The sequence below is a fragment of the Rutilus rutilus genome (genome assembly GCF_951802725.1).
Source record: "Rutilus rutilus genome assembly, chromosome: 18".
Taxonomy (NCBI): domain Eukaryota; kingdom Metazoa; phylum Chordata; class Actinopteri; order Cypriniformes; family Leuciscidae; genus Rutilus; species Rutilus rutilus.
Genome location: NC_140231.1, coordinates 17,356,456 through 17,381,753, shown reverse-complemented (window position 1 = coordinate 17,381,753; position 25,298 = coordinate 17,356,456). Strand labels below are relative to the sequence as shown.

Below are 25,298 nucleotides of genomic sequence, written 5' to 3'. Positions count from 1 at the left end.
CACGCTTCAAATCTGAAACTTGACCATTAACAGCAGGCCAGATCGAAACATGACTGTTCATATTACGCCAATTGTTTCAGTCTCACTTTTCAGTCTGTTAATATGTATTGTTTAGTATATGTACTATATATGACACATTAAAGGCCCACTGAAGTGCCTTGGAATGATGCGTTGACGTAAATTACATTGAAACGGGAAGCTAAGGCAGGACTTATTGAATGGCTCCTCCCCCTTTTCAAATAGCCATTATAGCATTTAGTTTACCTCACAGACTGCAAGTCGTACTTGACAGCATGGAAGCTCTGGTAGATTTTTCCCTAAACCTAACTAAGTCCTATCTCATCTGACCTACCTTGGCCTATAATATTTATACTCTAGCGCGTCTACACATCGACATCGGCTGGGTGCTAATCCTATACTCTAGCGCGTCTACAGTCGGCGGCGGCTGAGTCTAATCATATAGTCTAGCTTACTTGCTGCGCAGCATAAATGACAGACAAACTTCAGCAGATGTCCTTTAAATGCTTTAATCACGGCCGGGAGAGTACTCGAGCAATTCTCAGAGAATCTCTCCCAAGCAGAAGAATACATCAGGTTTTATAGGATAAAGACAGACACATCAAAATAAGATCAGCCTGACTAACATGTCACCTTCTATCAATATGATTGGTTCAATTGGTAAAGCAAGCCCCTCCCTTCTTTACCCTCTGTTACTGGCATAAGTAAAATCATCAAAAAAACATTAGAAAGGGTTAACAGTCAGTTGATTACTCAATATATCATGACATAATACAGGCAAAGAACAGAACGTTTTGGTGACATTGTGTTCAACCTTTATCAAAAGGTTAGTAAGACCTAAAAGAAGTAAGATTTAGTTTGTCATAATGTTAGACCCAAAGGAGAAGTCAGGTTAAAAGTTTAACACAGGTTAAAGTCATATTTTTATTATCTTATTTATTAAAAAGCGAATCCGAGTGCTGATGATACGTTGGATTCTAGAGAGCATTTGATTGGACAGAAGATGTGATGAGAAGCTGAAGTCCGCGGTGATGTCATAAAAATCTGTGATCCATTTTAGTGGAAGTGAGAGACTAAGTTTTGAATGCTTATATCACCTAAATGCGAATTTTGTCATTATTTTGGAACACACCAGCTTATTCATAACCTTAAGGCTAACATATTCATACTAAAATCTAAAAAACTTAAATTGTTGATTATAACATTATAATTTGAAATATTTTAGACATTGTTTCAGAGGGTTCATAAAGATAAATTGTGCTCAATATATACCAATGTGACTTGATGTGAAAAGGCAACTGAGAAAAACAAATATAATGATATATAAAAAAAAAAAATAATCTGTGCATAAAAAAAAAAACACTGTAAAAAGCAATTACCAAAATTGGTGTGAGCTTATTATACACTACGAGTTGTACGATTTTTTTTTAAAGTCTTACCAATGCTGCATTTATTTGATCAAAAATACAGTAAAACAATAATACATTTGCATTTATAATATACCATTCCATTACAGCAGATTTATTTCACTAAGAGAACACCTGCTGTTGCTATATCCTTCCATTAAGGTGACTGAAATTTCCATTATCATATGGCTTGTGTTTTTCTTTTAAAGCTGTCAGTGCCAGACGGGTTTGTTAAAGCATGTGAATGACAATAGTGCTTTTTCGGTTTGTTTCCTTTGTGTGAGAAGGCCTTTAAAGCAAGGCGAAAGGGTGGGAATCTTTTTTTTTTTTTCTCCTGACAAGCCATTTCAGACTCGAGTAACAAAAGCCTTATTCCTCCTGACCCTTCCTGCCAATTACTCTCTCTTTAATCACTGGTGTGTTGAGTGTATTGTTGATCCTGAGACTATCATATTCAGCTGTGTATTTGTATGCAGCTGGTCTTTCCTTTGTACCCCAGCCTCATTCTCTGTGTCTGATATGACCTTCATTTGGGCACAGTAATTAAGATCAATTACCCTCTGTCACTCTGTCGCTCCATGCCACTGGCAAGGTAATAAAATATGCCAGCTGCCCATAATTACCCATCATGTTTTCATAATTTGATATCTCCTCCATCTTTCTGTCATTCCTTCGGGTCAGAAAGTCTTAGACTGTAATAATAAGATAGCTGACCACAGCGAGAGTTGGTGGTAAAATAGGTTATCACTAAATTGTTTCTGTCAGTGCTGGCTTGTTGTTTCCCAGTTGTTCTCTTAGACAGTTAAATGATAAGACACAGTCCTGTCTTATGCATATTGCACACACAAATGGCTGATTGGCTCCCTTAATTAGCAATTATCCTGTGACATGAAAGGCAGCAGACAGGGAAAAATGAGTCACACCTGGAGAAAATCTGGCACTGGTTCAACATTTACTGTAGTACAATAACATTTGTTAGTATAATATACACCTGAGCTAAATGCATTGATTTTTTATTGTGTATTGTCTTTTAGAAAAGGTTATCTTGACAAAACCAATTATGTCTTTATTACATTATATTCAAATTGTAAATGTACATTTAAATCAGCATTTAGTAGGCTAACTGGACCATGCTAACCAGCCAAAGCATGGCCTTTTGACCAGAACAAGCTTCAGTGTGGTCCAGACTTTATGCTGATACTCAAAATTCTGGCTACGCAAGACTACTCTCCCCATTTCTCCCAGATTATGCAGAAGTCTGCAAGTGCTTGGCAAAGAGTTGATTGAGTGCTTTGTAACGCAAAGTTGAATGTTGTTGCCCAGAGAGAGAAAAACAATGTGGTGGTCGGAGGAAAAGATGCGCGAGAGACGAGAGATGGCGTATTTTTTCCGGGTTTAATAAAATGACTTGAACGTCACACTCGTCCTCATACATGGGGATTGAGTGAGGAAAAGTATACAAATAAACATTCAACTCAGGTCACAAAATATAAAAGGAAGAGTACAAAGGTCGATAGAACGGTTATCTCTTCTCCTCACCTGTCGAATCTATTATTGACACATAACGCACATTCGCAGTTCTCATTTTACCTCAGGTTACCATAAAAGCACAAAGTGACCGTTACAGCTTCAGTTCTTCACTCACTGCCTCCTTCCACTCCTCGCTGCTGTGCAGTTATGCCGTGACTTCATGCTCATTCTGCATTCATGTTTGTTTGCTCTGTATGTGTGTGAGAGAGAGTGTGTGTTCTTTGTGTTTGCGTGTGTGTGGGTGCGCTGTCTCTGGGTGACCCTGGTAATGGGTTTCTAATTACTTTGGGTTGCTGCTAAATTGCAGCTGCTCATTTGTATTGGTCCATTTTTGCAAGAAAGAGATTGGACAAGGGCATTAGGGGGCTTGGAAAGACGGAGAGATGGAGGTGCAGGAGAGTGAGAGAAAGACACGGCGAGAGAAAAACAAGATGAATGAGGCGGATGAACTTTCTCACCCAGCAGGGGAACGGGCCGAGATTTTAGCGCGTTGTTGTAGGGTGTTTTCTGCAAGCTTATCGATTTATTTTTTTAATGGACAGGCAACTAATGGTATAGATCATTATGGGATGTGCGAGATGCCAAAAGTTTTAAGGGCGAAAGTTAGCTGGAGAGAAGCCTTTGTAATTAAAGGTCAAATATGAATTTGAGGTTAATGGCGAAGGAGGAAAGAAACTGATTGACGTGAAGTTATTTAAGCTGAATGTGGACTACCCACACCATCCCGTTGCTCTCTCCTGGAGGGATTTCATCCCTTTGTGGGTTTGGTCTTATGACCTTTTGCTTATAGTGTTGCATCAGATAATGGAGTGCTATTTACTGTCAGTGTGATTTTAGTTGTTTGGATTTGTTGTGGTATTGATGTCTAAAGCTTCTGTCCTTTCTGATTTGGCTCTGAATGGACCAGATAAAAAAAAACACACAAAAAAAACAATGGTTCCTAGGGGTCCCTTGAGAGCCCTCTATGTGTTGACAGAGACTTGATCCGTGCCAGCATCCCTCTCCAGGTGTGTTTGTGTGCGTTACCGTAGCTGCATGTAACCATATGCTGATCAGCTCAAGCACTTTGTCAACAGTGGTGTGTAATGATGCTGTTTAAACAGGCTGGTTGGACCCGACACCTGCACACACTTATGACCAGAGATAAGATGGTGAGGGACAGTGTTCCTGCGAAGCTGCACATGCGCTCTTCTGATGTTATTCCCCTGCAGATACTTTCTGCCTATAGTGTTCTGGCTAGCGTTCTGCCTGATGTTCAGTCTGCCTAGAGTTGTGTCTGTCGGCTCGTCTTTCTTTTTGTCTAATGTTCTGTCTGTTTGTCTATCTTATGTTCTATTTGTCTGTTGGATGTTCTGTCTTGTCTAATGTTCTTTTCTGTTTGTCTGGCTGTCTAGCTATCTTTCTGTATGGGTAATATCTCTAGATAAGATTATTTTAATTTATATTTATATTGATGTTAATATAGTTATTAATATTTTAGTTAAATTATATACATATGATTTGCATATATTTTAAATATAAAATACCTATAGTAAATGTGTAACATTCAACATAGTAACTATTATATGTAACCTTAAATATTTATTGTTTAAAAAATGTTGGTGTAATATTTATTTTAATAAATTTTTTTATTTTGTTGCATTTTTCTATCCCTGCACTTTTATATAGGGTTAGGGAGTAGATAATTGAAACTGTCAACAATGTGTTCTATCAATATGTTATTTTAAAATAAAAAGAAATTGTGTATATGTAGACAAACAAACTTAACAATGGGTCAATAAAAATTAAAAGGAGATCTTGATGAGGGTGTATTGTGACTCTTTGTATTCTTGGTATTCAAGTATTCTTGGCTTTGATACACAATTGTCGTCATGTATTGATTTATTTAAACTCTGGTATGATCCTATTCAGCAGCACTGGTAGATATTAAACATTGTGGGAGAACACACACACACACACACACACACACACACACACACACATTCAATCACACAACAGCACAGTGTCACTCAGGGGCTCAGTCTGTGTTGTATGACTGACTGGGATTACTCCACTCCCACATCATTTCTGCATATGCTGCTGCCTGGCTTTGGCAATTAAAATGGAATAGAGAATCAGACTGAATATATTAACATGGCTCCCCCACCTCATCACTGAGCAGCTCCCATCACCATTCTCTTGCTGTTTGCTGCAGTCGGCTCTGTTCTGCTGTCCTCCTTTTTCTGTCTGCTCTCTTGTTTCCTCTCTCTAATGCTCCCAGTCTTCATTGTTTGTGTCTCTCTTCTGCACTCGCTCACTCTTTCTCATCTGTATGAGTGTTGGCTGCTGAAATGCTCTGCCATCTGGAGAAGTAAAGGGTACACAATGGCAGTTTAGGGGTAGCAAGTATGTGATGGTGGTGTTGGTGGTGGTGTTTTTTTTGCTTGTAAATGCGAGTTTTACCTTTTCAGAAGTTATTGACCAGCTCTGTGATTTATTCACGTGGTTCACTTCCATAATAATGTGAAACAATAACTTAAAAGGATTACTGCAATATTATCTGAACAAGCTTTGATTCAGTAAACATGCATCGGCAACCAAACTCCCGAAAATACACAATATCCTGATTAAGAAAACAGTACGTTTCAACATCTCCCATAGATTTAGAAGAGAATTTCATATTTGTTCTATAACTAACCTGTTTTAAAAGCATCAGAATGAGATGAGAATTCACTAATAATGGCGTTTTTAGCAATGACTCATCTATGACTCTTATTTCCCTGGCATGCCTTAAAATCCCAGGCAACAGTGCATTATGTGGGATAATACAATAGACTGTGGCTGATAAATGAACCATTTTTAAAAGTGTGTAATCAGCATCTTCAACTGAAATGCAATCTGAATTTAGCCTGGATGCCAGCCGAATTTAGCCCCGCCCACAACATTTGAGGTCAGGAAGTTCGGTCTGGACTTTAATCCGTTGTGGAGCAACTATGCTCGAACCAGAGCTGTTCGGACCAATCAAATTGTCTGGGCGGGCTTTATACGATGATGGACAGATGATCAACAGTAACGTAATCATCCACGTCACCAAAGAGCACTTGGGTTGAATTCGTTTACAACAAAGAAGGTTGCCGTTGGAGAATTGAGATGTGTAGATTCCACCATCGCGTCTGTTATAGAAGATATCGACAGCGCATTCATTTTAAAAGAGGAACAGATAACCGCTCTTTCGAAAGTCATTTGTCGATCGTTGCTCTGATTGGTTGTAGGTCTATCCTACAACAGAGTGCAGAGGCATTAGGCTTGTTCGACTTCATGCAGCTCTGCGCAGACCGATCGGCGGCTGACTTGAAGCAGTGCATGCCGGTTCGAAATTTTGTCCGACTTGATCCAGCGCCGACGCCACGTGACTGTGACGTATGCCATCAAAGTACCGCGAGAGCGATTCGAGAGTAGCCAGAGAACTGATGACGATACAGCTGTTCCACGATTGGCCGGATTCACCGCATGACAACGATCACATGTGTTTCGTGTTTATTCGAACACCTTTAGTTCCTCAAAGCTCACAAATCAGTTTTTTTATAACCGTAAACACTCTTTTCATGTAGGTGCGATTGTTATATTGTGCATTGTTTATCAAATTAAAACTGATAAAAAAACGTAGACTCCGCTTCATTGATAGTAGCTTATGTTGAACTTTATTCTTGTTCAAACAGACGCTGTATGAAGCAGTACATAAAGTGTTGAATGAAAATGTCTCTGAAACATCTGTGTATTATTTGGCAAATATTGCATTTATTTCACTTCAGCTGTGGTAAATTATGCAAACACCACTTGAGCGGTCACTACGGGAACCAGAAAGTGTCCGACTTCACGTTTCCATTTGCAGCTACTCTCGCCGATCGGTTACATCGGTTACTGTTAAAAAGGGGGGTAATCCAGCACCCGGAAAGCGTACGATCCCCGGGGGCCGCCATTGGCTAACAAGCCATTGGCTAACCTGCTGTTAGCATTCCATTGACTCCCATTCATTTTGGCGTCACTTTGACAGCGAATAACTTTACATCTGAGGCGTTTAAAGACTCTATTTGTCCATTGTTTATTTCTAAAGAAACACGACAATGTATAAAAGGCTCCATTACCTTGTATCCTACGTTATGGCCGCGTAGAAGCAGTTTTTGTAAAAATAGGCTAACGATTGTGTCATAACCACGCGACTCTCTGGAAATTACCGTATAGACAGGAGGAGAAGCTCGCAGTCAATCGGGGGGACGTGGAGGCATAAAGTCAAGGGTGAAGCCCATAGAGTCGTAAAGTTGCTCCTGCTCCTAGCTCATGGTCTCTGCAAGATTCGGAAGGGAATGATTCAGATTTCTCTTGGCACAGCTACTAGAAGACTTACAACTGTCAGACAGGTTGCTCACGTCACATCTACGTCATCAAGCTCAGTTTGAGTCTGCGCAGTACGCTCAGCCATCAGGAAGTGAGTGCTTCTAATTTGCTATATATATATATATATATATATATATATATATATATATATATATATATATATATATACTGTATATATATACTGTATATATACATATAAAAATATAAATAAAATGTCATACATACCGGCCAGTCCTATTGCCACAAACACTATTCAATTTTTCTGCTTAGATACAGTTCAGATTAGCCTGACGTCGTCATACTCAGATTCTCAGAACAGTTCAGATTGCATTTCAGTTGAAGATTGGAGATGCTGATTACACACTTTTAAAAATGGTTCATTTATCAGCCACAGTCTATTGTATTATCCCACATAATGCACTGTTGCCTGGGATTTTAAGGCATGCCAGGGAAATAAGAGTCATAGATGAGTCATTGCTAAAAACGCCATTATTAATGAATTCTCATCTCATTCTGATGCTTTTAAAACAGGTTAGTTATAGAACAAATATGAAATTCTCTTCTAAATCTATGGGAGATGTTGAAACGTACTTCTTTCTTAATCAGGATATTATATAGTTTGGTTGGCAATGCATGTTTACTGGATCAAAGCTTGTTCATATAATATTGCAGTAATCCTTTTAAGTTATTGTTTCACATTATTATGGAAGTGATTAGCTTTTTGGACTTGGATTTCTACGGGATAACATATAATAATGATCATCCACAGAGTCTTTAGACAACATCGTGAATATACAACTTTTATAAGCTGATTGTTTATTAGAATCACAAAAGTTAAGTCACCATGACATCATTGATGACTTTAGATCTTTCTGATTCTTTCAAATCATTCACTGAATCCACTCGAGTGTTACTGTTGACGTCTGATTTGCTTAAGTGTGTGTGTATCTTCAAAAGAAAGACAGAACAAAGAGATTAATTTTGAAAGGTTTCAAAGCTGTATATTGTATTTTTGTCAAAAACATCAGATGAATCCCATTCTGTATTCTCAATTCATTCTTAATATAAATTCAGTGCTAGATTCTATAATAAATATTTGATTTTAGATTGTGTTGACATTGTGTGACAGGCAAATAAGGAAAAACACATTTTGTGAGTAAATAGAGGTTGCATAATACATAATTGAATACTTTTGAATCCAAAAATAAGTCATCAAGAATCCCTTTTAAATTTGTTCAGTGGGTTTCTGAAAGATTAACCAACATTGAAAGCTGTTCTTAGTAACGTCAGTTCAGTAAATGCAGGTACCGTATTTGTGGGTTAAGTGTGTTGATCAGGGTCGGAATGTTTTCACCTAGTTTGGATTCAACTTGCAACCTTACTGTTTGCCACTTAGACCCCAAATGTTTCCTCTGATAAATGTCATTTTAACTATTGCACATTAATCTGCTGAAGTATTTACACAAATCAAATAATAGGGATAATCCATTAAAGCTGATTTTGATGTTCAATTTGGTCATAACAGCTGCAAGCTGAAATAATTACCAGAGTTCATGTGAGAGATGTTATCATTAGATGCCAGTGTCATAAAGACACATGCGTGCAATATTCAGAGCCTGTTTGTACCATTGTTAAAAAATTAATGAGGCCTAGCCAGATAATGTTGAGAGCTGTGCAAACATATTGCCTTTGCCAGCACCATGTGTGTTTGCGCATATAAATATATTGCCGTAGTGTTATCAAAAGCATGCTGTGCGATTTATACATGTTGGCCTTCGAGAAATCTTACATTTTCAAAATGCCTCTGTGCCAGAGATAAAAAAAAGGCAGACACTTTGTTGCGTAAATTATTAATGCACAACATGAAAGCAAATACTCGCTCTTCTTTTATTGGTTAAAAATATTTCATGACCCACTGGGTGCTTTTACAGTTTTTGTCTTGCGCACACACACTAGCACTTTGCAATTTGATTATTCATTCATCATAAAGAGGATGATCTTGAAGTTTTAGCCTTGAAGCTGTTTGAATGCCTTTTATTCCTTCTGATGTGGTGAAAGAAAGCATTAGTAATTAAGAATAAATACCTTGTAGCGTTACACTTACATGTCGACATTGATTCCAAACAAAAGGCTGCGGGTTCGCAACTCTGACAAGTTTCCATTCGCTATACATGCATCTTTTGCCCAATTAGTCAAACCTGGTTCACCCCTTCTCCTTGCGCCTGTAAGAAGAAAATTGACCCGATATATGAGGATGAGGAATTGTGGGACATGAGGAATGAGTTCAGTGAATCTAGGGTGAGTAAATATATCACTGTGATTTATATGGCTCTTAATAAATCCAACTTTACATTGGGGAAAGCACTTACCCAATAAGATGGCAGATTCAGCCAAATGTAGCCAATCAGCCCTGGAATAGCCTGGTTCATTCAATTGAGCTGAGGGAGTGATTTAATTGTGAAGTTATTGAAGCTGGAGTGGATCAGGCGCTGGCTGTTAGCCCTGAATCTTGCGGGCATTTCCTGTTTGTATGTCGTTGAGTGACTCGCTTGTTTCCTTCTACAATCCACTCATCCCACTCCTTGTCAAGCGAGTGCAGTGTTGTGAAGCCGATTGCTAGTTGTCAAGCCTGTCTAATAGAAGTTATTGGAGCAAACAGGCATCTTGCACGTTCTTGCCTCACCAGTGTGAATATTGTCTCGCCGTGTTGCACCTGCCGGAATGTCAAGCAACTGAGAATGGTTTGAGTGAATCTGTTGTGATTCCAGATCGCTGAACAGGTCTGGTCTGATAACGTGCATTTTTCTGGAGTGATAAAGTGTTGGATGTGATCGTTGTGGCTGTGGGGCCTGTGGCAGGGTGTGTTTTTGTTGTTTAGCAAATGCAATCTAACCACTGTCTCTGTTTCTCTCTCTCTCCCTTTCATCCAGTGTTGATCTGGTACACGCTCAGTTGAGAGTGTGTGAAGGTCGCAGTCTGCACGAGCTGGGCCTGAAACAGGACAAGATACGGATCAATGGCTATGCCATCCAGTGCCGTGTGACCACAGAGGACCCAGCACGTGGCTTTCAGCCTGACACGGGAAGACTGGAGGTAGGTTAACATCCTACATTCAACAGCTGAGCACTCGCACAGCTCCCCTCAGCAATGTTTTCAGATATATATATACCAACAATCGGTATCGATAACAGCCGATGATCAGTGCCGATTATATCCTGTCAATCAAAAGGGTGAGGTAAAACCTGAAAAAAGTCAGTGTGTGACTGAGACTGTCTGTGAAGAAAATCTCTCGTGTTGAGTTAGTTAAGGCAAAATAATGTAACAATAATGCATTAACAGCTAAAAACAGCTACATAAAAGCAGGCTCTATTTGACCCTATGAGTCACCGGTAGTTCAAGCCAGGGTTTCCAGATCTGCAGTTTTTCCCTATACTAAACATTATTTGTAGCGTGCCTCTCACCCAGTAATCGCAAATAGCTCTGTGCTTTGTTACTTCTAAATAGAAACAAAGTGTCATCTTTCAAATTCTGTTCATTTTATCACAAAATTCAAACAATAAATGACGTTGATGCTCTTAAATGTGACGTGACAGATCACTGTAGTGCCTCAGTTCAAGCAGCAGCGCGGAGCGTGAGTCTATTCTTCCACTTTAATACAAATTATATCTAGAAAAATATGCATGAATATCAGAAGGTAAGTTGAAAGTTACAGTACAACTTACCGAAATCCGTATCATGTCTCATGTAATCACTCAATCAGTGTTTCAACCGTGGAATGATGTCAATAAAACTTGCTTGTGAAGCTTGAAACTTGCTTGTGAACAATATCTCTTAATGTTGCATTTACCTCAGGAAAGTTGTTAATTTTAACCTCTAATACTATAGTGTACCAAATGAGAGGGTTCTCTGTTTGCAGCATTATTTGGGAGAGAGTTTTTTATCCATAAGAAAAAACAAACTATCGGCATTGGCCGATATCATTCTGAATAATCGGCTATCGGTATCGGCTCAGAAATTTCATATCGGTGCATCTCTTTTTTTATATATATATATATATATATATATATATATATGTGTGTATATATGTATGTGTATGTGTATGTATATATATATATATATATATATATATATATATATATATATGTGTGTATATATGTATGTGTATGTGTATGTATATATATATATATATATATATATATATATATACATACATACATGTACACATTCATTCATTCATTCATTCATTCATTCATTCATTCATTCATTCATTCATTCATTCATTCATTCATTCATTCATTCATTCATTCATTCATTCATTCATTCATTCATTCATTCATTCATTCATTCATTCATTCATTCATTCATTCATTCATTCATTCATTCATTCATTCATTCATTCATTCATTCATTCTTTACATGTTAGCTTGTTCTCTTTTTTTTTTTTTTTTTTTTTTTTTTGTGAATACCAGTACAGGTACAAGACCTTTTTATGATTCAGTAAGAACACTGACTACCACAAACAGGTCCAATTCGCCCATGGGCGTGCTGGTCTGAAAACGAGGTGTGTTCAGGCGCATTGTTGGCGTGTTGCTATTTTGAGGCATCTGAAATAGACTGCGCCACTGACCAACAAAACCTGGTCTAAAGTCAATGGCGCAGTATTTTTTTGTTATTTAAAGGACGCATTAGTAATATGCTCTTATAGGCGGGTGCACAGCACGCATACACTCTGCTTATTACACACACAGGGTAATAACTATACACACACACACACTCACTCTCTCTCTCTCTCTCTCTCTCTCTCTCTCTCTCTCTCTCTCTCTTTCTCTCTTTCTCTCTCTCTCTCTTTCTCTCTTTCTCTCTTTCTCTCTTTCTCTCTTTCTCTCTTTCTCTCTTTCTCTCTTTCTCTCTTTCTCTCTCTCTCTCTCTCTCTCTCTCTCTCTCTCTCTCTCTCTCTGTCTCTCTGTCTCTCTCTCTCGCAGCAGCAGCTGTCAAACTAGCCAGATATTAGAAAATAAGAAGGATTACAGTGTAAAAGATGAATATTGTGTACATAAAGATATGGTGGAATCCGGCTTGTGCTGTAGATGGTCTGCTTGCACGCTTTGACCTTGCGCAAAAGCAGATCTGTTTCCTCTCTGAAGAAGCGTTCAGTCTTTCCACTTACAGGAAAGTACTACGAAAATGCTTATTGGACTTAGTCACAATTTAGTAATTTTGTCTTTCATAGTTTTAATTGAAGAAAAGTCATTACTTTTAGTCAAACTGCAGTTACCGACATTAATTTTGGTAGCTATTTTATATGTAGTCTTTAGACAAAAAATCTCATTAGAATTTTTCTCTCTAGGCCAATTAAATTAAGCTTATGAGAAATCTGAATCAAGGTAACAAGCTGTAATGACATTGCACTCTTTAGCAGTAGCAATTCTGTATATCCCCTTTCCTTAGTTTAGTGGTTCTCCAATTTTTTAGAGTGCCGTACCCCCTGAAGCATTTAACGTCCTTCTGCGTACCCCCTCTCTTCCACTTAGACTGCAGTCACACCTTTACAATTAAGGGACAATATTTGCCCCCTTTAATCGATTTTTCCAGTTCATTTTTTACCTTTATAAATACCTCTATAAAATAAATAATGTTTTAAATAAAACAATGTTCAATAAAATGCAATGATGGTAAAAACGAAGTGATACTTTGAAATATTAAATTAAAATCGCCAGTAGGTGGCGGTAAGTCACTGTCTTTATGAGTGAGTCATCGAGTCATTCATTCATTCAGTAACGAAGCAAGTGGCAGTATTTATGAATGCGTTATTGAATCACTGATTCTCACGATTCGTTCAAAGCCATAGATTCGTTCACGAGTCACTGCTGTGTGCTGCAGTTCTGCTGTGGCTTTCGTTGCAAAATAGAGCAATAAGCCTACTGACAATACTGTTTTAAATGTAGTACATCACTTAATGTTACCCTTTTGTTTGTTGAACTGTTGTGTAAAATCAGTCACATTTGAAATCGTGTGGATATTCGGGAAACATTGTATTCTTGCTATATATAATATATGCTACATATAATATAATCAACATTAAAAACACTGCTGAATATCAGCCTGCATTTTGATCAGTTGAAACAGCGCAAGCGGCTCGTGACAGAACACAGACCGACTGAATGACACTTTAATTTAAGTAGAAAATCTCAAATGAAGATCGCTGAACTCCAGCTTAGAGTGTAGAGAGAGCGCGTGCGCATGGTTGTGTTCTTTTAACAGAAAAGCTTTGACTGGGGGTTTAAATTATTGAAATCTGGCAACCGTAAGCATGAGTGCTCGTAAAAACAGTCTGTAATGTGTTGTCTCCTCCTTTATTCGACAAAAACAGGTGGTTTTGGTCAAGTTTTTATTTTTTTAAACATTTCAGTCTCGTCTTTATTTTCGATATTGCATGTGTTGATATAGTCACAGTTATCGTATAATGACGTGGGTGTCGTCTCATCATCTTGTCTTAGTCAGGGAAAAAATGCTCGTCAACGAACATTTTTCGTCATAGTTTTCGTTAACAAAATTAACACTGGAATGGGAGTTGACACCCTGATTGGTTTATTGCTCGTTACTCCCAAAACACACCCAATAGGGACAACTCTTTTAGACAATGCGCTGGGTGCGCCGACCATTTTTCGTTAACTAGAAAAAGTGGATTCCTAAGTGCACTTGCACCGTGTGCTTTAGACCATGCTCTTAGATTGTTAAAATAGGGCCCTACCACTCTGCAGCTGTTTTTCTGAAGTGTGTACCTGCGTGTGGTGATATCGCAGAGTTGTGAAATTATCTGAGATGCTGCGGACAGAAACTTTTACCTTTTGAGGCTGTATGGAAATGATTTGCTTGTGGATGTATAATTTAACAAATATTGATATCAGCTTTCTGTGCCCAGTCACTGTTGAGCCGCTAGCCTCACATCTGTCTAAACATCTCACAGGCACAACACATGCTGTCTATCCACACTTGTGAGTCAGTTATCTGGTTTTGAGCGGCAAGGTTAACCGAGGTCTCTGAGGGTCTCTGATCAAGATCTTGCTCGCTAGATGTGTCTATATATATATTCGACAACCCCGTACTGTCCAGATGCATCTTCGGATGCGCCGTGCCTGGGCGAAATCCATCCAGCCACAGGGTCTTGGCTGTATCAAAAGAGAGCTGGATCACTCAGATAAGCATGCTCTTCCATTACCTTTAGAAAAGTGTTTGGCTCTCAGCTTCAAAGACTGACGTGGACATCCTGTGATGTTGGAAGAATGTTTCCACTTAAGAGGCGTGCGTATCCATACTGATGGAGAGATGAAGGGAGAGGGGCGGGAGATGCAGAGAACTTGGGCGAAGTTTAAATGTTATTGTCTGTCTATGCAAGAGCTAAAAAGCAGTGAAAGAGAGCGAGAATTCCCTTAGAGAGAGAATATGAGATGGTTGTAAGAAGGAAAAAGAGTTGTTGAGAATTTGAGCTTCCCTGATTTAGGAGACGAGAGCTTCAACATCCGTTTAGATGTAGTGGTGCAAGGGGGGTATGCATTGACTAATAAATAGGCTGAGAGTCTAGACAGATGGTTGGGAAAGATAATAAACCAGGGTCCAAAATTAACACTCACCATGACACTTAAAGGAGCCGTATGTAAGATTGTGGCCAAAACTGGTACTGCAATCACTTTCAAATTACTGTAGAGCGGTGTATCCCCTCCCCCTCCCCCCTGACTCGAGGTTGTCAGATAGGCTGCAGGATCCAGCAGGAACGTAGGCTGCTACGTAGCTGTGGTAACTAGAGCAGAGCTGGCAACCCCGATGCCGAAACACTACTGACTTCGTGATTGGTAGATAGGTGGAGGGTGGCGCTTCAGGCCAAAACACAACATGACAACATCAACATCAGTTGAGGGCTGCAACTTCACTTTTTAAATGACAATATCCTGGCCGGACTACTGTTGTCAGTGATATAAGTATTTGAAATGAACATGATTTCTTAATGTCTAGTGACATATCAGGGCCATTTTATGATTAATTGAAATACATTTCTTACATACAGCTCCTTTAAATGACACCAAAAACAGTCCAGTTAGTCTGTAACTTTATTAGGACCTGCAAATAATACAGTATATTTAAATTGTACGAATGATGCCCTGACCCTTCAAATCAACTTACTACAGAAAATCTCTGTTGCAACTTCTTGCCAATGTTGCAATGTCTCGTGATTTTACATGAAAATATCAAGGAATAATATTTTGCATAAATGGGTAAATATTGCTGGTAATTATAAATGAATGTAAATGCATATGTTGATTTCATATTCTTTCTTTTATTCATTAATTGAAAACATGTCTTGATTAAATTATCTCGAGTTTTACTGTTGTAGTTCTTGCATTTAAACATTGGGTCTCATTCATGAAACACGAGCAGAACGAATTTCTGTGTAAATCGTGTGTAAAGTGGTTCTGGCGTAAACTTTCGGATTCATTAAAATGTTCGTATTTTCCAAATGTTAGTCGGTACGAAAGAAATCTACACCTGCTCCCAGCCACACGTAAATAGTGCGTTTAACATCCGAACGTTTTGCTCATTAATAAGGCTGCATTTTAATTCACCTTAATCGGGTACATATTTACACAGCACTTTGAAAAAATATTATATATATAGTAATTACATAATAATAATAATAATAATAATAATAATTCATTACATTTATATAGCGCTTTTCTAGGTACTCAAAGCGCTTTACATGAAAGGGGGAATCTCCTCAACCACCACCAATGTGCAGCATCCACTTGGATGATGCGACGGCAGCCATATTGCGCCAGAACGCCCACCACACACCAGCTTACTGGTGGAGAGGAGACAGTGATGAAGAAGCCAATCAGTATATGGGGATGATTAGGAGGCCATGATGGACAAAGGCCAAGGGGCAAATTTGGCCAGGATGCCGGGGTTAAACCCCTACTCTTTTTCGAAGGACATCCTGGGATTTTTAATGACCACAGAGAGTCAGGACCTCAGTTTAACGTCTCATCCGACGGACGGACGGTTTTTCTTTTTACTTTTATTATGAGAGCCAGTAATAGCATCTGCAAACGGAACACTTTAATCAAATAATTAATTGCTTTCAATAGGGCTGGGCAAACTAATAGCCCCTTAATTGTTACGGAAATTGTTTCCTATAAAATAGCCAAAATCAGGCATAACAAGAAACATTTACGATGGCTGATATAGCGCTTTTGCTAGATTTGGCAGATAGAGCACTGCGCAAAAGGCGTATTTTCAGAGACCACGCAGACTTACTTGCCGAGACTACTATGTACGCTTAAATAAAATGTGGCGTTTTGAATGAACTTCTGGTAATAAAACTTTAATTTCTGCTTTTGAGAAGACATGTTGAAATCCTTCGTTTGGTGTCATAATATGATGCCCATATATAGTTGTCAGTCGGATTTAATGGGCGGGATTTATGGTAATTGAGAATGAGCGTGCACGCGCGTCCCATTTACGACTGATTGGAATTCATTAACACACACACACACATTTCACTATCACATCTGACATTTACGAAGTATTTGTGAATCAGGAGAAGAGTTTTCGGGAAGGTCTCTTTACGCGCAAATCACTCGTATATTTACAAATGTTTCATGAATGAGACCCATTGAGTCTACTTTGCAATAGCAAATACATATATATTGGTATTTATATTGAATATTGTAAAATAACTTGAATATAGTGAGATAGATACACTACCTTTTCGAAAGTAAGATTATAGAAGAAATGAAATGTATTCAGCAAGGACACAATAAATTGAGCAAAATTGACAGTGAAGACATCTATAATGTTACAAAAGATTTCTATTTCAAATAAATGCTGTTCTTTTAAACGTATTATTCATCAGCTATTTTCAAAATTGATAAAAAGGTTTCTTAAGCAGCAAATCAGCATATTAGAATGATTTCTGAAGGATCGCGTTACACTGTAATAATGTGACTGAAAATTCAGCTTTGCCATCACAGGAATAATATTGAAATATTTTAAAATAGGAAAGAGTTAGTTTAAATTCTAATAATAGTTCAGAGTTTTTCATCGACTAAATGCTTTAAAAAATAAAAAAATAAAACAAATTTACCAACCCCATTTAAGTGCTGCTATATATAGCCAGGTCTAATTGGCAGTAAAAATTGTAGGCTACTCTAGGGTAAATTTACTGACTTGAGATAAAAACTAGTGAAAAAAAGAGGAGAAACAGACACGGAGAAAGGTACTGCTATGAAAGAATAATCAGCCACACATTAGATCTTCTCCCATTTCAGTATGTCAACACAAGCTCTCCTGTGTTTGTGTGCAGTGGCGACTGATGTGAAAATAAGGCTGCAGGTAAAGAGAAAAGAGTCGCTCTCTCGTTTCCTCTGTCTGCTTAGAAGTTTCTCCTCACTTTCTGACATGTCTGATGTCGTGTTTCTGAGGCAGAAGAGGGCGGGCGGTGCACAGGTCGGCCAAGCTCTTGTTTTGCAGGGAAAATGAGAGCATAATGGATAAAGTGAAGTGCTGGGATGAGAGCATGCAGGGAACAGGCACTGAGAGCTCTTCTGCGCTTTTGTTTCTGTGGGATAAAAAAAAAAAAGGCTGTTGTCTGAAGGGTACTCTCTGTAATCAAATGAGAGCGAAGGAGAGGAGAAGGTAGAAGCATTTAGCATAATTTGGTGCATCAGAGAAATTATTTTCTGTATACGGGCAATTCAAATCTCATATTTGCTCTAATTCTTCATATATGAGGCTTGGATGATTTGTACGTGTAGTTTCAGATGTAAACCTTTATAGGGTCTGGGCTTTGAACGCAGAATTTATTGAAGCGTAGCTATGAAAAGATTACAAGCCTCTTTGATGGTGGTGGAACTCGTTCAGTCCTTGTGTTGCATGTTTGTGAGCAAGTGTTGTTGGTTCATTAACGCTTCGGCTCTTGCTGGCGCGCTGAGAGAACATAATGCTGATGAGGAGAATCGAGTGATTTGCATTATCATAATAAACATAATTATGTTGTTGAATGTGCTGATGGTAAATACTGCTGTGGTGGAAATGGGAGTCCATAATTCACGAGACGAAGAACAGCGTCATAGAATTTCAGTGTACAGAAGTAGTTGATGATTTGTGTTCCCTTTGGTTTCTGCACCTTAGCTTCTTCCCTCACCAGTCATTTAAGTGACTGGCACTTTCCAATAATTGTGTGTGTGCGCATGTATGTGTATAACAGAAATTGTTATAATTATAATACTAAATTATGTTACTACATTTTATATGTGGTATTATTTTCTCTTTATTTTATGACTTTTATGTGTTGTTTTTGTTTTCAAAATATTTCTCAAATTGGGTAACGGGTTGCAGATTTCGCCTAAATGAAGGTGTCACTCAGTTGGGACTTGCTAGTTTGGGACCAGTTTTTGATAATCTTGATTTCTCATAAGTTAAAGAATTAGTTAAGTTATAGTATGCTGTCAAAAATAGGCCAAAATTGATTGTCATTTTTTTTTTTTTTTTTTGGTGTCACAGTTGTAAAGAGTGTTACCTGAGTATAAGGGTTAACAATTATGTGGTAACAGGGTTGCTCAGTTAAATATTATGTTTTTACAAAATGTATAAAACAAGTTCATTACCTTAAAGGTATTGCGGAGGATTTTCTTTTTCCGGGTGGATCATCAAGACTATTGGTCCTCCTAGTTGTCAATCATTCTGGTGATATGTTTACGTAAGGCCATCGTACGTGCTCGTCCCTAGGTAGTTTTCGCTTTCTGCGCATGCGCACTTTCAGGTGTATATGTGTGGTGAGCCGTTTATATACTGTCTATGGTGGTGAGCTACGATTTCAGCCATTCATTGAAGCTCGCCGGTTCTCACCGGGTTTTTTCAAAATGTCTGAGGGTCGCAAGAGAAAAAGTGTCTACAAATTGTATGACAAGAAGAGAAAGGCCTCTGAAGAAAGAAAAAAGCACAGGTTGGCCTTCCCACTGATGCCTCAGTCGTGAAGTTTCTACTCGACAGGTAAAGTTTGGCATGCTATTTGGTGTAAACAAATGCCTTTGCTTTTTATTTCCTCTCAAAATGGCTTCATATTTGACCATAGGTTAATATGATACTGTCTTGCTGTTGAGCTAGGCCCCTTGCAAAGTTAAAATATTACTCGCCTGCAAAAGTCCACCAGCAGCCCTCTGGTCATTGTTCTTACAGCTTCCAATTAAAGAAAACAAATGGCGGAAATTCCATGCTGAAAAATTTCTGGGAAAGATTCATGCCTCCTAGGTAGATGTAAAGCATATGTTGATTTGTGTGGCATCGCCTCAGTGGCTCCGTGGGCATCTCTGGAGCAGATCTCCATGACCACAAGCCTTTCATCTTTCATCCTGCCTGCCAATAATACACACTGCTCCCTGAGAAAGAGCCATCTCGCGTCTTCCTTTATTAGAGAGGGAATGAGAAAATATTGTTTTCTACTCCAGATGGCTGGCGCGAGACTTGTCTCCTCTCGTTTACGTGACATGCTCCTCTTTTGTAGATTGTAACTGATGACGGTGCATTTCCTCGCAGACCTTCACCCGAGGTAGACCATACCGACGCTGGCATTCCCTCGCCACAGCTCTGTAGGAGTATGCTGCTGTCTTATTCGGAGATACAAACTCCCTCCGCTGCCACACAATTTGAAACAATGCAGCTCCGTCATGTCACATTGCCAAGCTGTCATTTCCAGACACGTGCGCATGGAGACGCCTGGGGACTGAGTGTTAGTGCGGAGGTTGCATTGGTATTCTGGAAACAGCAGCAGTGTCGCAGGCCATTTACAAACATTATTGGAAAGGTGGCAAAAAAAACCCAGAACGACGAGTCGAGTGTAGACACGTCTGAAGACGTGCCTTTTGTCACTACCTGATGTTCGAAAAAATATGCTACACACATTCAATGTGCTACAGGCTGGAAGTTCAATATGGATGACTAGTCAAATTCACCTATTGTTGAACGGTGTTTATAAACCGTTAGCAGTTTACTAACCTTCTTCAATGAGATGGTTTGCCCGAAAATGAAAATTGTCATAATTTATTCAACCTTATGTTGTTCCAAACCTGTATGACATTCTGTCTTCTGTGGAACACATAAAAAAATGTTTTGAAGTTTGTAATTTGACCCCAATGACTTCCATTAGTATGAGCAAATTTTTTTAGAATTTAAAAAATATATATATACTTTTCATTTTTTGTTCCACAGAAGAATGAAAATCATACAGGTTTGGGATGATATAAGGGTGAGGAAATGATTGACAGAATTTTCATTTTTAGGTAAACTATCCATTTAAATACCCTCTGGGGCTTAAGGAGGATCATGGGAGTCAGGCGTAACAATCATTTTGGGTATTGGTTCATCCTGCCCTGCCATGAAAAATAAATGCTTCATTTTGGCTACTGGCTCTTTACAATATTATTCAGTTCAGTGCAGCGCTGATGAACAGTGATTTATATAGGACCTTAGAGGAACACTTACAGCTCATAAGACTGGAAATGGATCCAACAGGAGTTCTGAAGCCTCAGGCATCCAGTTAAAGACCGGCTGATTGTTCAGCAACACTACTGGCGCAGTGCTCAATACTACCACCCAAATCTCATCCCAACTGAAGAACTAAGACGATGTAATGAGGTGTAGCTGCTTTTGCTGCCTCAGGGTTTGTAAGTCTCACAATTATTAAAGAATTCCTAGTAGTTCAAACTTTAAAGACAGAATATGGGTAAACTTTATAATAAGTTTACAGTAACAAAGCACTTATAAATCAACTGCAAACTAATTAATAGTTAATACATTGATAGCCTATACCCAAATAGTGAGTTCTTCATTCATTATCATTGTAATTAACAGAGTGTTATTGTTTAATTAGCTCATATGTAGAGAGTTAGAAAATGCTTCAACAACTTCTTAACCATAAATGGTTATCACTTTACATTAGTTCACGGAAAATCTGAAAATATCATTAAGTGCTTTAATCCTGCCTTTATTGAACATTAATTACATTAGTATTAAGAGTTCCTTAAAATCTTTACAAATACATTAAGCACACACACGTTGGGTTTTTATGTTTTATGGGGACTTTCCAATATAATTTTTTTATATACAAGCTGTATATTCTCTCCCTTAATCCTAACCCTACCCCTAATCCTAATTGATGTATTTTAACAACGTGACCTAATGAGTATTTGTGTATTTTTCATATTGACAGCATTGTTTTTTTTAGTGGTTTGATAGGCTTAATGTATTTGTAAACATTTTAATACTCTTAATACTAATGTTATTAATGTCCAAACATTGATTGGTTTAAAGCACTTAAAGGGATACTCCATTTTTTTTGGGAAATGGGCTCATTTTACAACTCCCCCAGAGTTAAACAGTTGAGTTTTACCGTTTTCGAATCCATTCAGCTGATCTCCGGGTCTGGCGGTACCACTTTTAGCATAGCTTAGCATAGATCATTGAATCGGACAAGACCATTAGCATCTCTCTCAAAAAAATGACCAAAGAGTTTAGATTATTTTTCCTATTTAAAACTTGACTCTTCTGTAGTTACATCGTGTACTAAGACCGGCGGAAAATGCAAAGTTGCGATTTTCTAGGCTGATATGGCTAAGAACTATACTCTCATTCCTGCGTAATAATCAAGAAACTTTGCTGCCGTACCATGAGTGCAGCAGGCGTAATGATATGACGCAGCGCCTGAAAATCTAATTTTTCTTGAAGTTCAGATAATGCCAATAAGGTTTGCAGATCTTCTCCTCTCCTAATGAGCTCCTTGTTCGATAAGAATGACTATCTACCCAGTGTAAACTGAGCAGCAGAATCCCTTTGAGATAGATCGATTCAACTGAGCTGCCCTTAAGTGAAGAGTTTTTGCCATATCCTCCCAAATGTGTTTACTAATTCATCTGATCCTGAAGAACCTGAGATTTCCCGAACGGCCTTTAGACATCTGCACGGCCGTGGGAGACCTATGTCTTGACGTTAAATCATGGCCATTGAGACTAACTCCATGAGCAGTTTGCTGTAAGTAAAGAGATGCTTTTTCTCCTTTTGCTCTTGTCAGCAGTTAATGGCTCATGGGGCACTAAACCCTTCCAGCTTCATGATAACACCGCCAAGAGTAACACAACTAAATCTAGCACAAAATGAAATTCAATACCTCAAGCAGGTATACGGTGTGTGCCACGTGTGTGTAGACACTCGCACAGATATGTGTACAAGAAAAGGTTTTTGAAGGATCACGTCTGCTGATTCCTGGTTAGCCTGAAGCGTTTCTCTGGGTATGGGCGCCTGCAAGATTTCTTAATTATGTTAGTTTGACCTCCAACGCACTGTCTGCACCCTTGAGTTACCTCAAACAGTCACTCCTCAGTACTTTCTCTCTTTTATGTAGAGCAGTTTGTCACGTCCATACCAATAAGAAACAGCTGACGACTTCTACAGATAAAAATGGCTTATAAAAAGGCATGGAGATTTCTTCCTGCAGGTTTTATCATATTCTGATGTAGTTTGGTCCAGAAAGTATTTGGACACTTAAGCCACACTTAAAAATGGATTTCTTCGGTGTGTTAAGGTAATGTGTAGAGATTTAGGATAAAAGCTAAAATGCTTCTGCTTGTGATAAGAAACGGAATAAGCTGGTGGTAGTACTTTGTATATACAATTCAAAATAATCTGCATGCATTTGTGAATACTTTCCCCCCACCTCAGTATTAATGTCTGGATGTTGTTAATATTTCTCCAAATGACAGCCAACATGAAACATGTTACTTCCAAAATGTGACACATTTTAAAGTGAAAGGCAAGACTTGATTATATCTTTTGGGAGTTGACTGGATAATGAAAAGAGGCTGTTTCATAACAGATTTTTCATTTTGATTACAGTCAAAGATATGAAGTTGCAAAAAAAAAAGAAGAAAAGGTTTTTGTAAATACTAAGATTTAATGTTCTGCGTTATTGGGAAGATGGGATTAAAAAACTTTGGAAACTCTAGCTTTTAACTTTTTTAAAATATTTAATTGTTTTTGCCCGTTAAGCGTGTTGGCTGCAATATTCATATCTCAGCTAAATAAGATGAAAGTGTCTCAATGCCTCCGGTGCCAGCTCTTCTCTGTTGATGTCTTGACGTAATGCTGGTTTGGGGACAACAGGTGTTTCTGGGATTCTGGGAGTAATGTGGTGTACATGCTGTGCTCCATCTTCCAATACCGCTGGAATGCTTTTGACCTGTGTTTATCTCAGTAGGTTTTACTGATGAGGTTATTTTGAACACTTATTTGACATTCAAAGACTATGTTATTTCCAGATATCATTTTCTTAGCTGGTTTTCTTGCTTTTAAGATTTGAAAAAAGAACACTTTAAATACCACCTTAGCAACATGTAATACCTTCTTTGCAACATTAGAACTGAATTGAGATTGCCTTTTAAGTTTAGTTCCTGAATTTGAATTGAGGTTAGGATGCAGAATAGCAATTTAAAGCCCCACTAGGTAGGAATTCCGTTTTGGTCAAACAACGACCCCTAGAGTCGCTGTGGACTACTTGTATTTAACGTTACTGTCGTAAATACCACTCACGCAGAGCGTCTCTGCACTCATGGCCTGATCCCCTCCCCCCTGTATACCGGTCCCTGTTCAGTCGGATGGAAGCTGTAACGAATGGAAATAAGGTGTGGCCCCTTTAAGAGCTGCGCGCGCCCCGTTGAACTGTCTGCAGTCTGTATTGTATGTGCGCCTCGAACACCCCGTAAGCGGGTTGTTTCTGTTTGATGCTCATTCTTGTCCTATTTTTGTCTATCAAGTAATGCTGTGGATGATAGAACGTGTGACAGGCACGCCGCAGTTACACGAGTTTGATTGGGGAATAAACACAACGCGTTACAAATCGTCGGACATCGAACAAGCACAGCTAGCCTCCGAAGATGTCTACTAATCCATCAACAAGAAGGCCAGGTGCTTTTTAGCTCACACCAATGAGTGAAAGCTTGTCCGAGTGATATACAATATAAGCAATATACTTACAAGTCCAACAGCATGCGAGGACGTGTTGGGGGAAGTGAGGTAGCCTATGCCGTAAAGCAGTCGAATTTTGTAGTTCTCTTTGTGCTCGGGTTACTACCCGAACCCCGAAGTTTAAAAGTACGATTAAAAACGATACAGACCCCATCAGGCTATGGCAGACGTGTCATTCAACCTATTTTAAGTCGATGTACCATCACAAAGGTCTTGGAAATATATTATGAAGGTTGAAAAACTACCTAGTGTTACTTTAAATGTAAAAAATAAATAAAAATAAATAAATACAAACTTTGAATTTTGGCTTGATAAAGCCTTTTATAAAGGTTTTGAAATGTGAAAATGTATGCTACTTGCATAATGCATACAGAACAATAAAACATTTGGATGGATGGATGGATGGATGGATGGATGGATGGATGGATGGATGGATGAGAAGTAGACTGAGACAGATATAAATAGGTAGACGATATAGAAAAGGTAGACATAGATATAGATCGGTAGATAGATGAACATCGAAATGCATCAGGCGGGGAGGGAACAAACTGTGGGCATTCTGAGGATGAGACTACAGAAGTGACCAGACCACTGAACACAGTTTTTTGCTTCACGTTATTAATTTTGAGAAAAGTGCTGGCTTTGATCATGCCGTAAATAATGAGGAGTAAATGTAATTCATCTGATTTATGTGGAGACAAATTGGATGCATCCAGTGGAAGCCTGCAGTTCATGTGAAGCTCTAAATCTTAAATCCCTCATTGTTACCCCATAAATTACCTTGTTCTTCCCCTCTTTTAAACGCTTGCTATTTCTATTGATCTAAAATTCTGTCTCATATAAATGTGGGATGTTTTGGGCATCATGTAAAACAGGGAAATGTATTTTCAGCCGGTGACAAGT

At 38.5% G+C, this 25,298-nt stretch overlaps 1 protein-coding gene across 1 annotated transcript in view; it reads left to right on the top strand.

The window, feature by feature from the left end:
* The window catches only part of pcxa (pyruvate carboxylase a), a 128,179-nt gene that overhangs the window by 31,694 nt on the left and 71,187 nt on the right, over nt 1–25,298 (top strand). Inside the window, exon 9 of the mRNA XM_084387119.1 lies at nt 10,259–10,421. Coding sequence (XP_084243245.1) covers nt 10,259–10,421 — 163 coding nt within the window. The remainder of the gene's footprint in view (nt 1–10,258; nt 10,422–25,298) is intronic.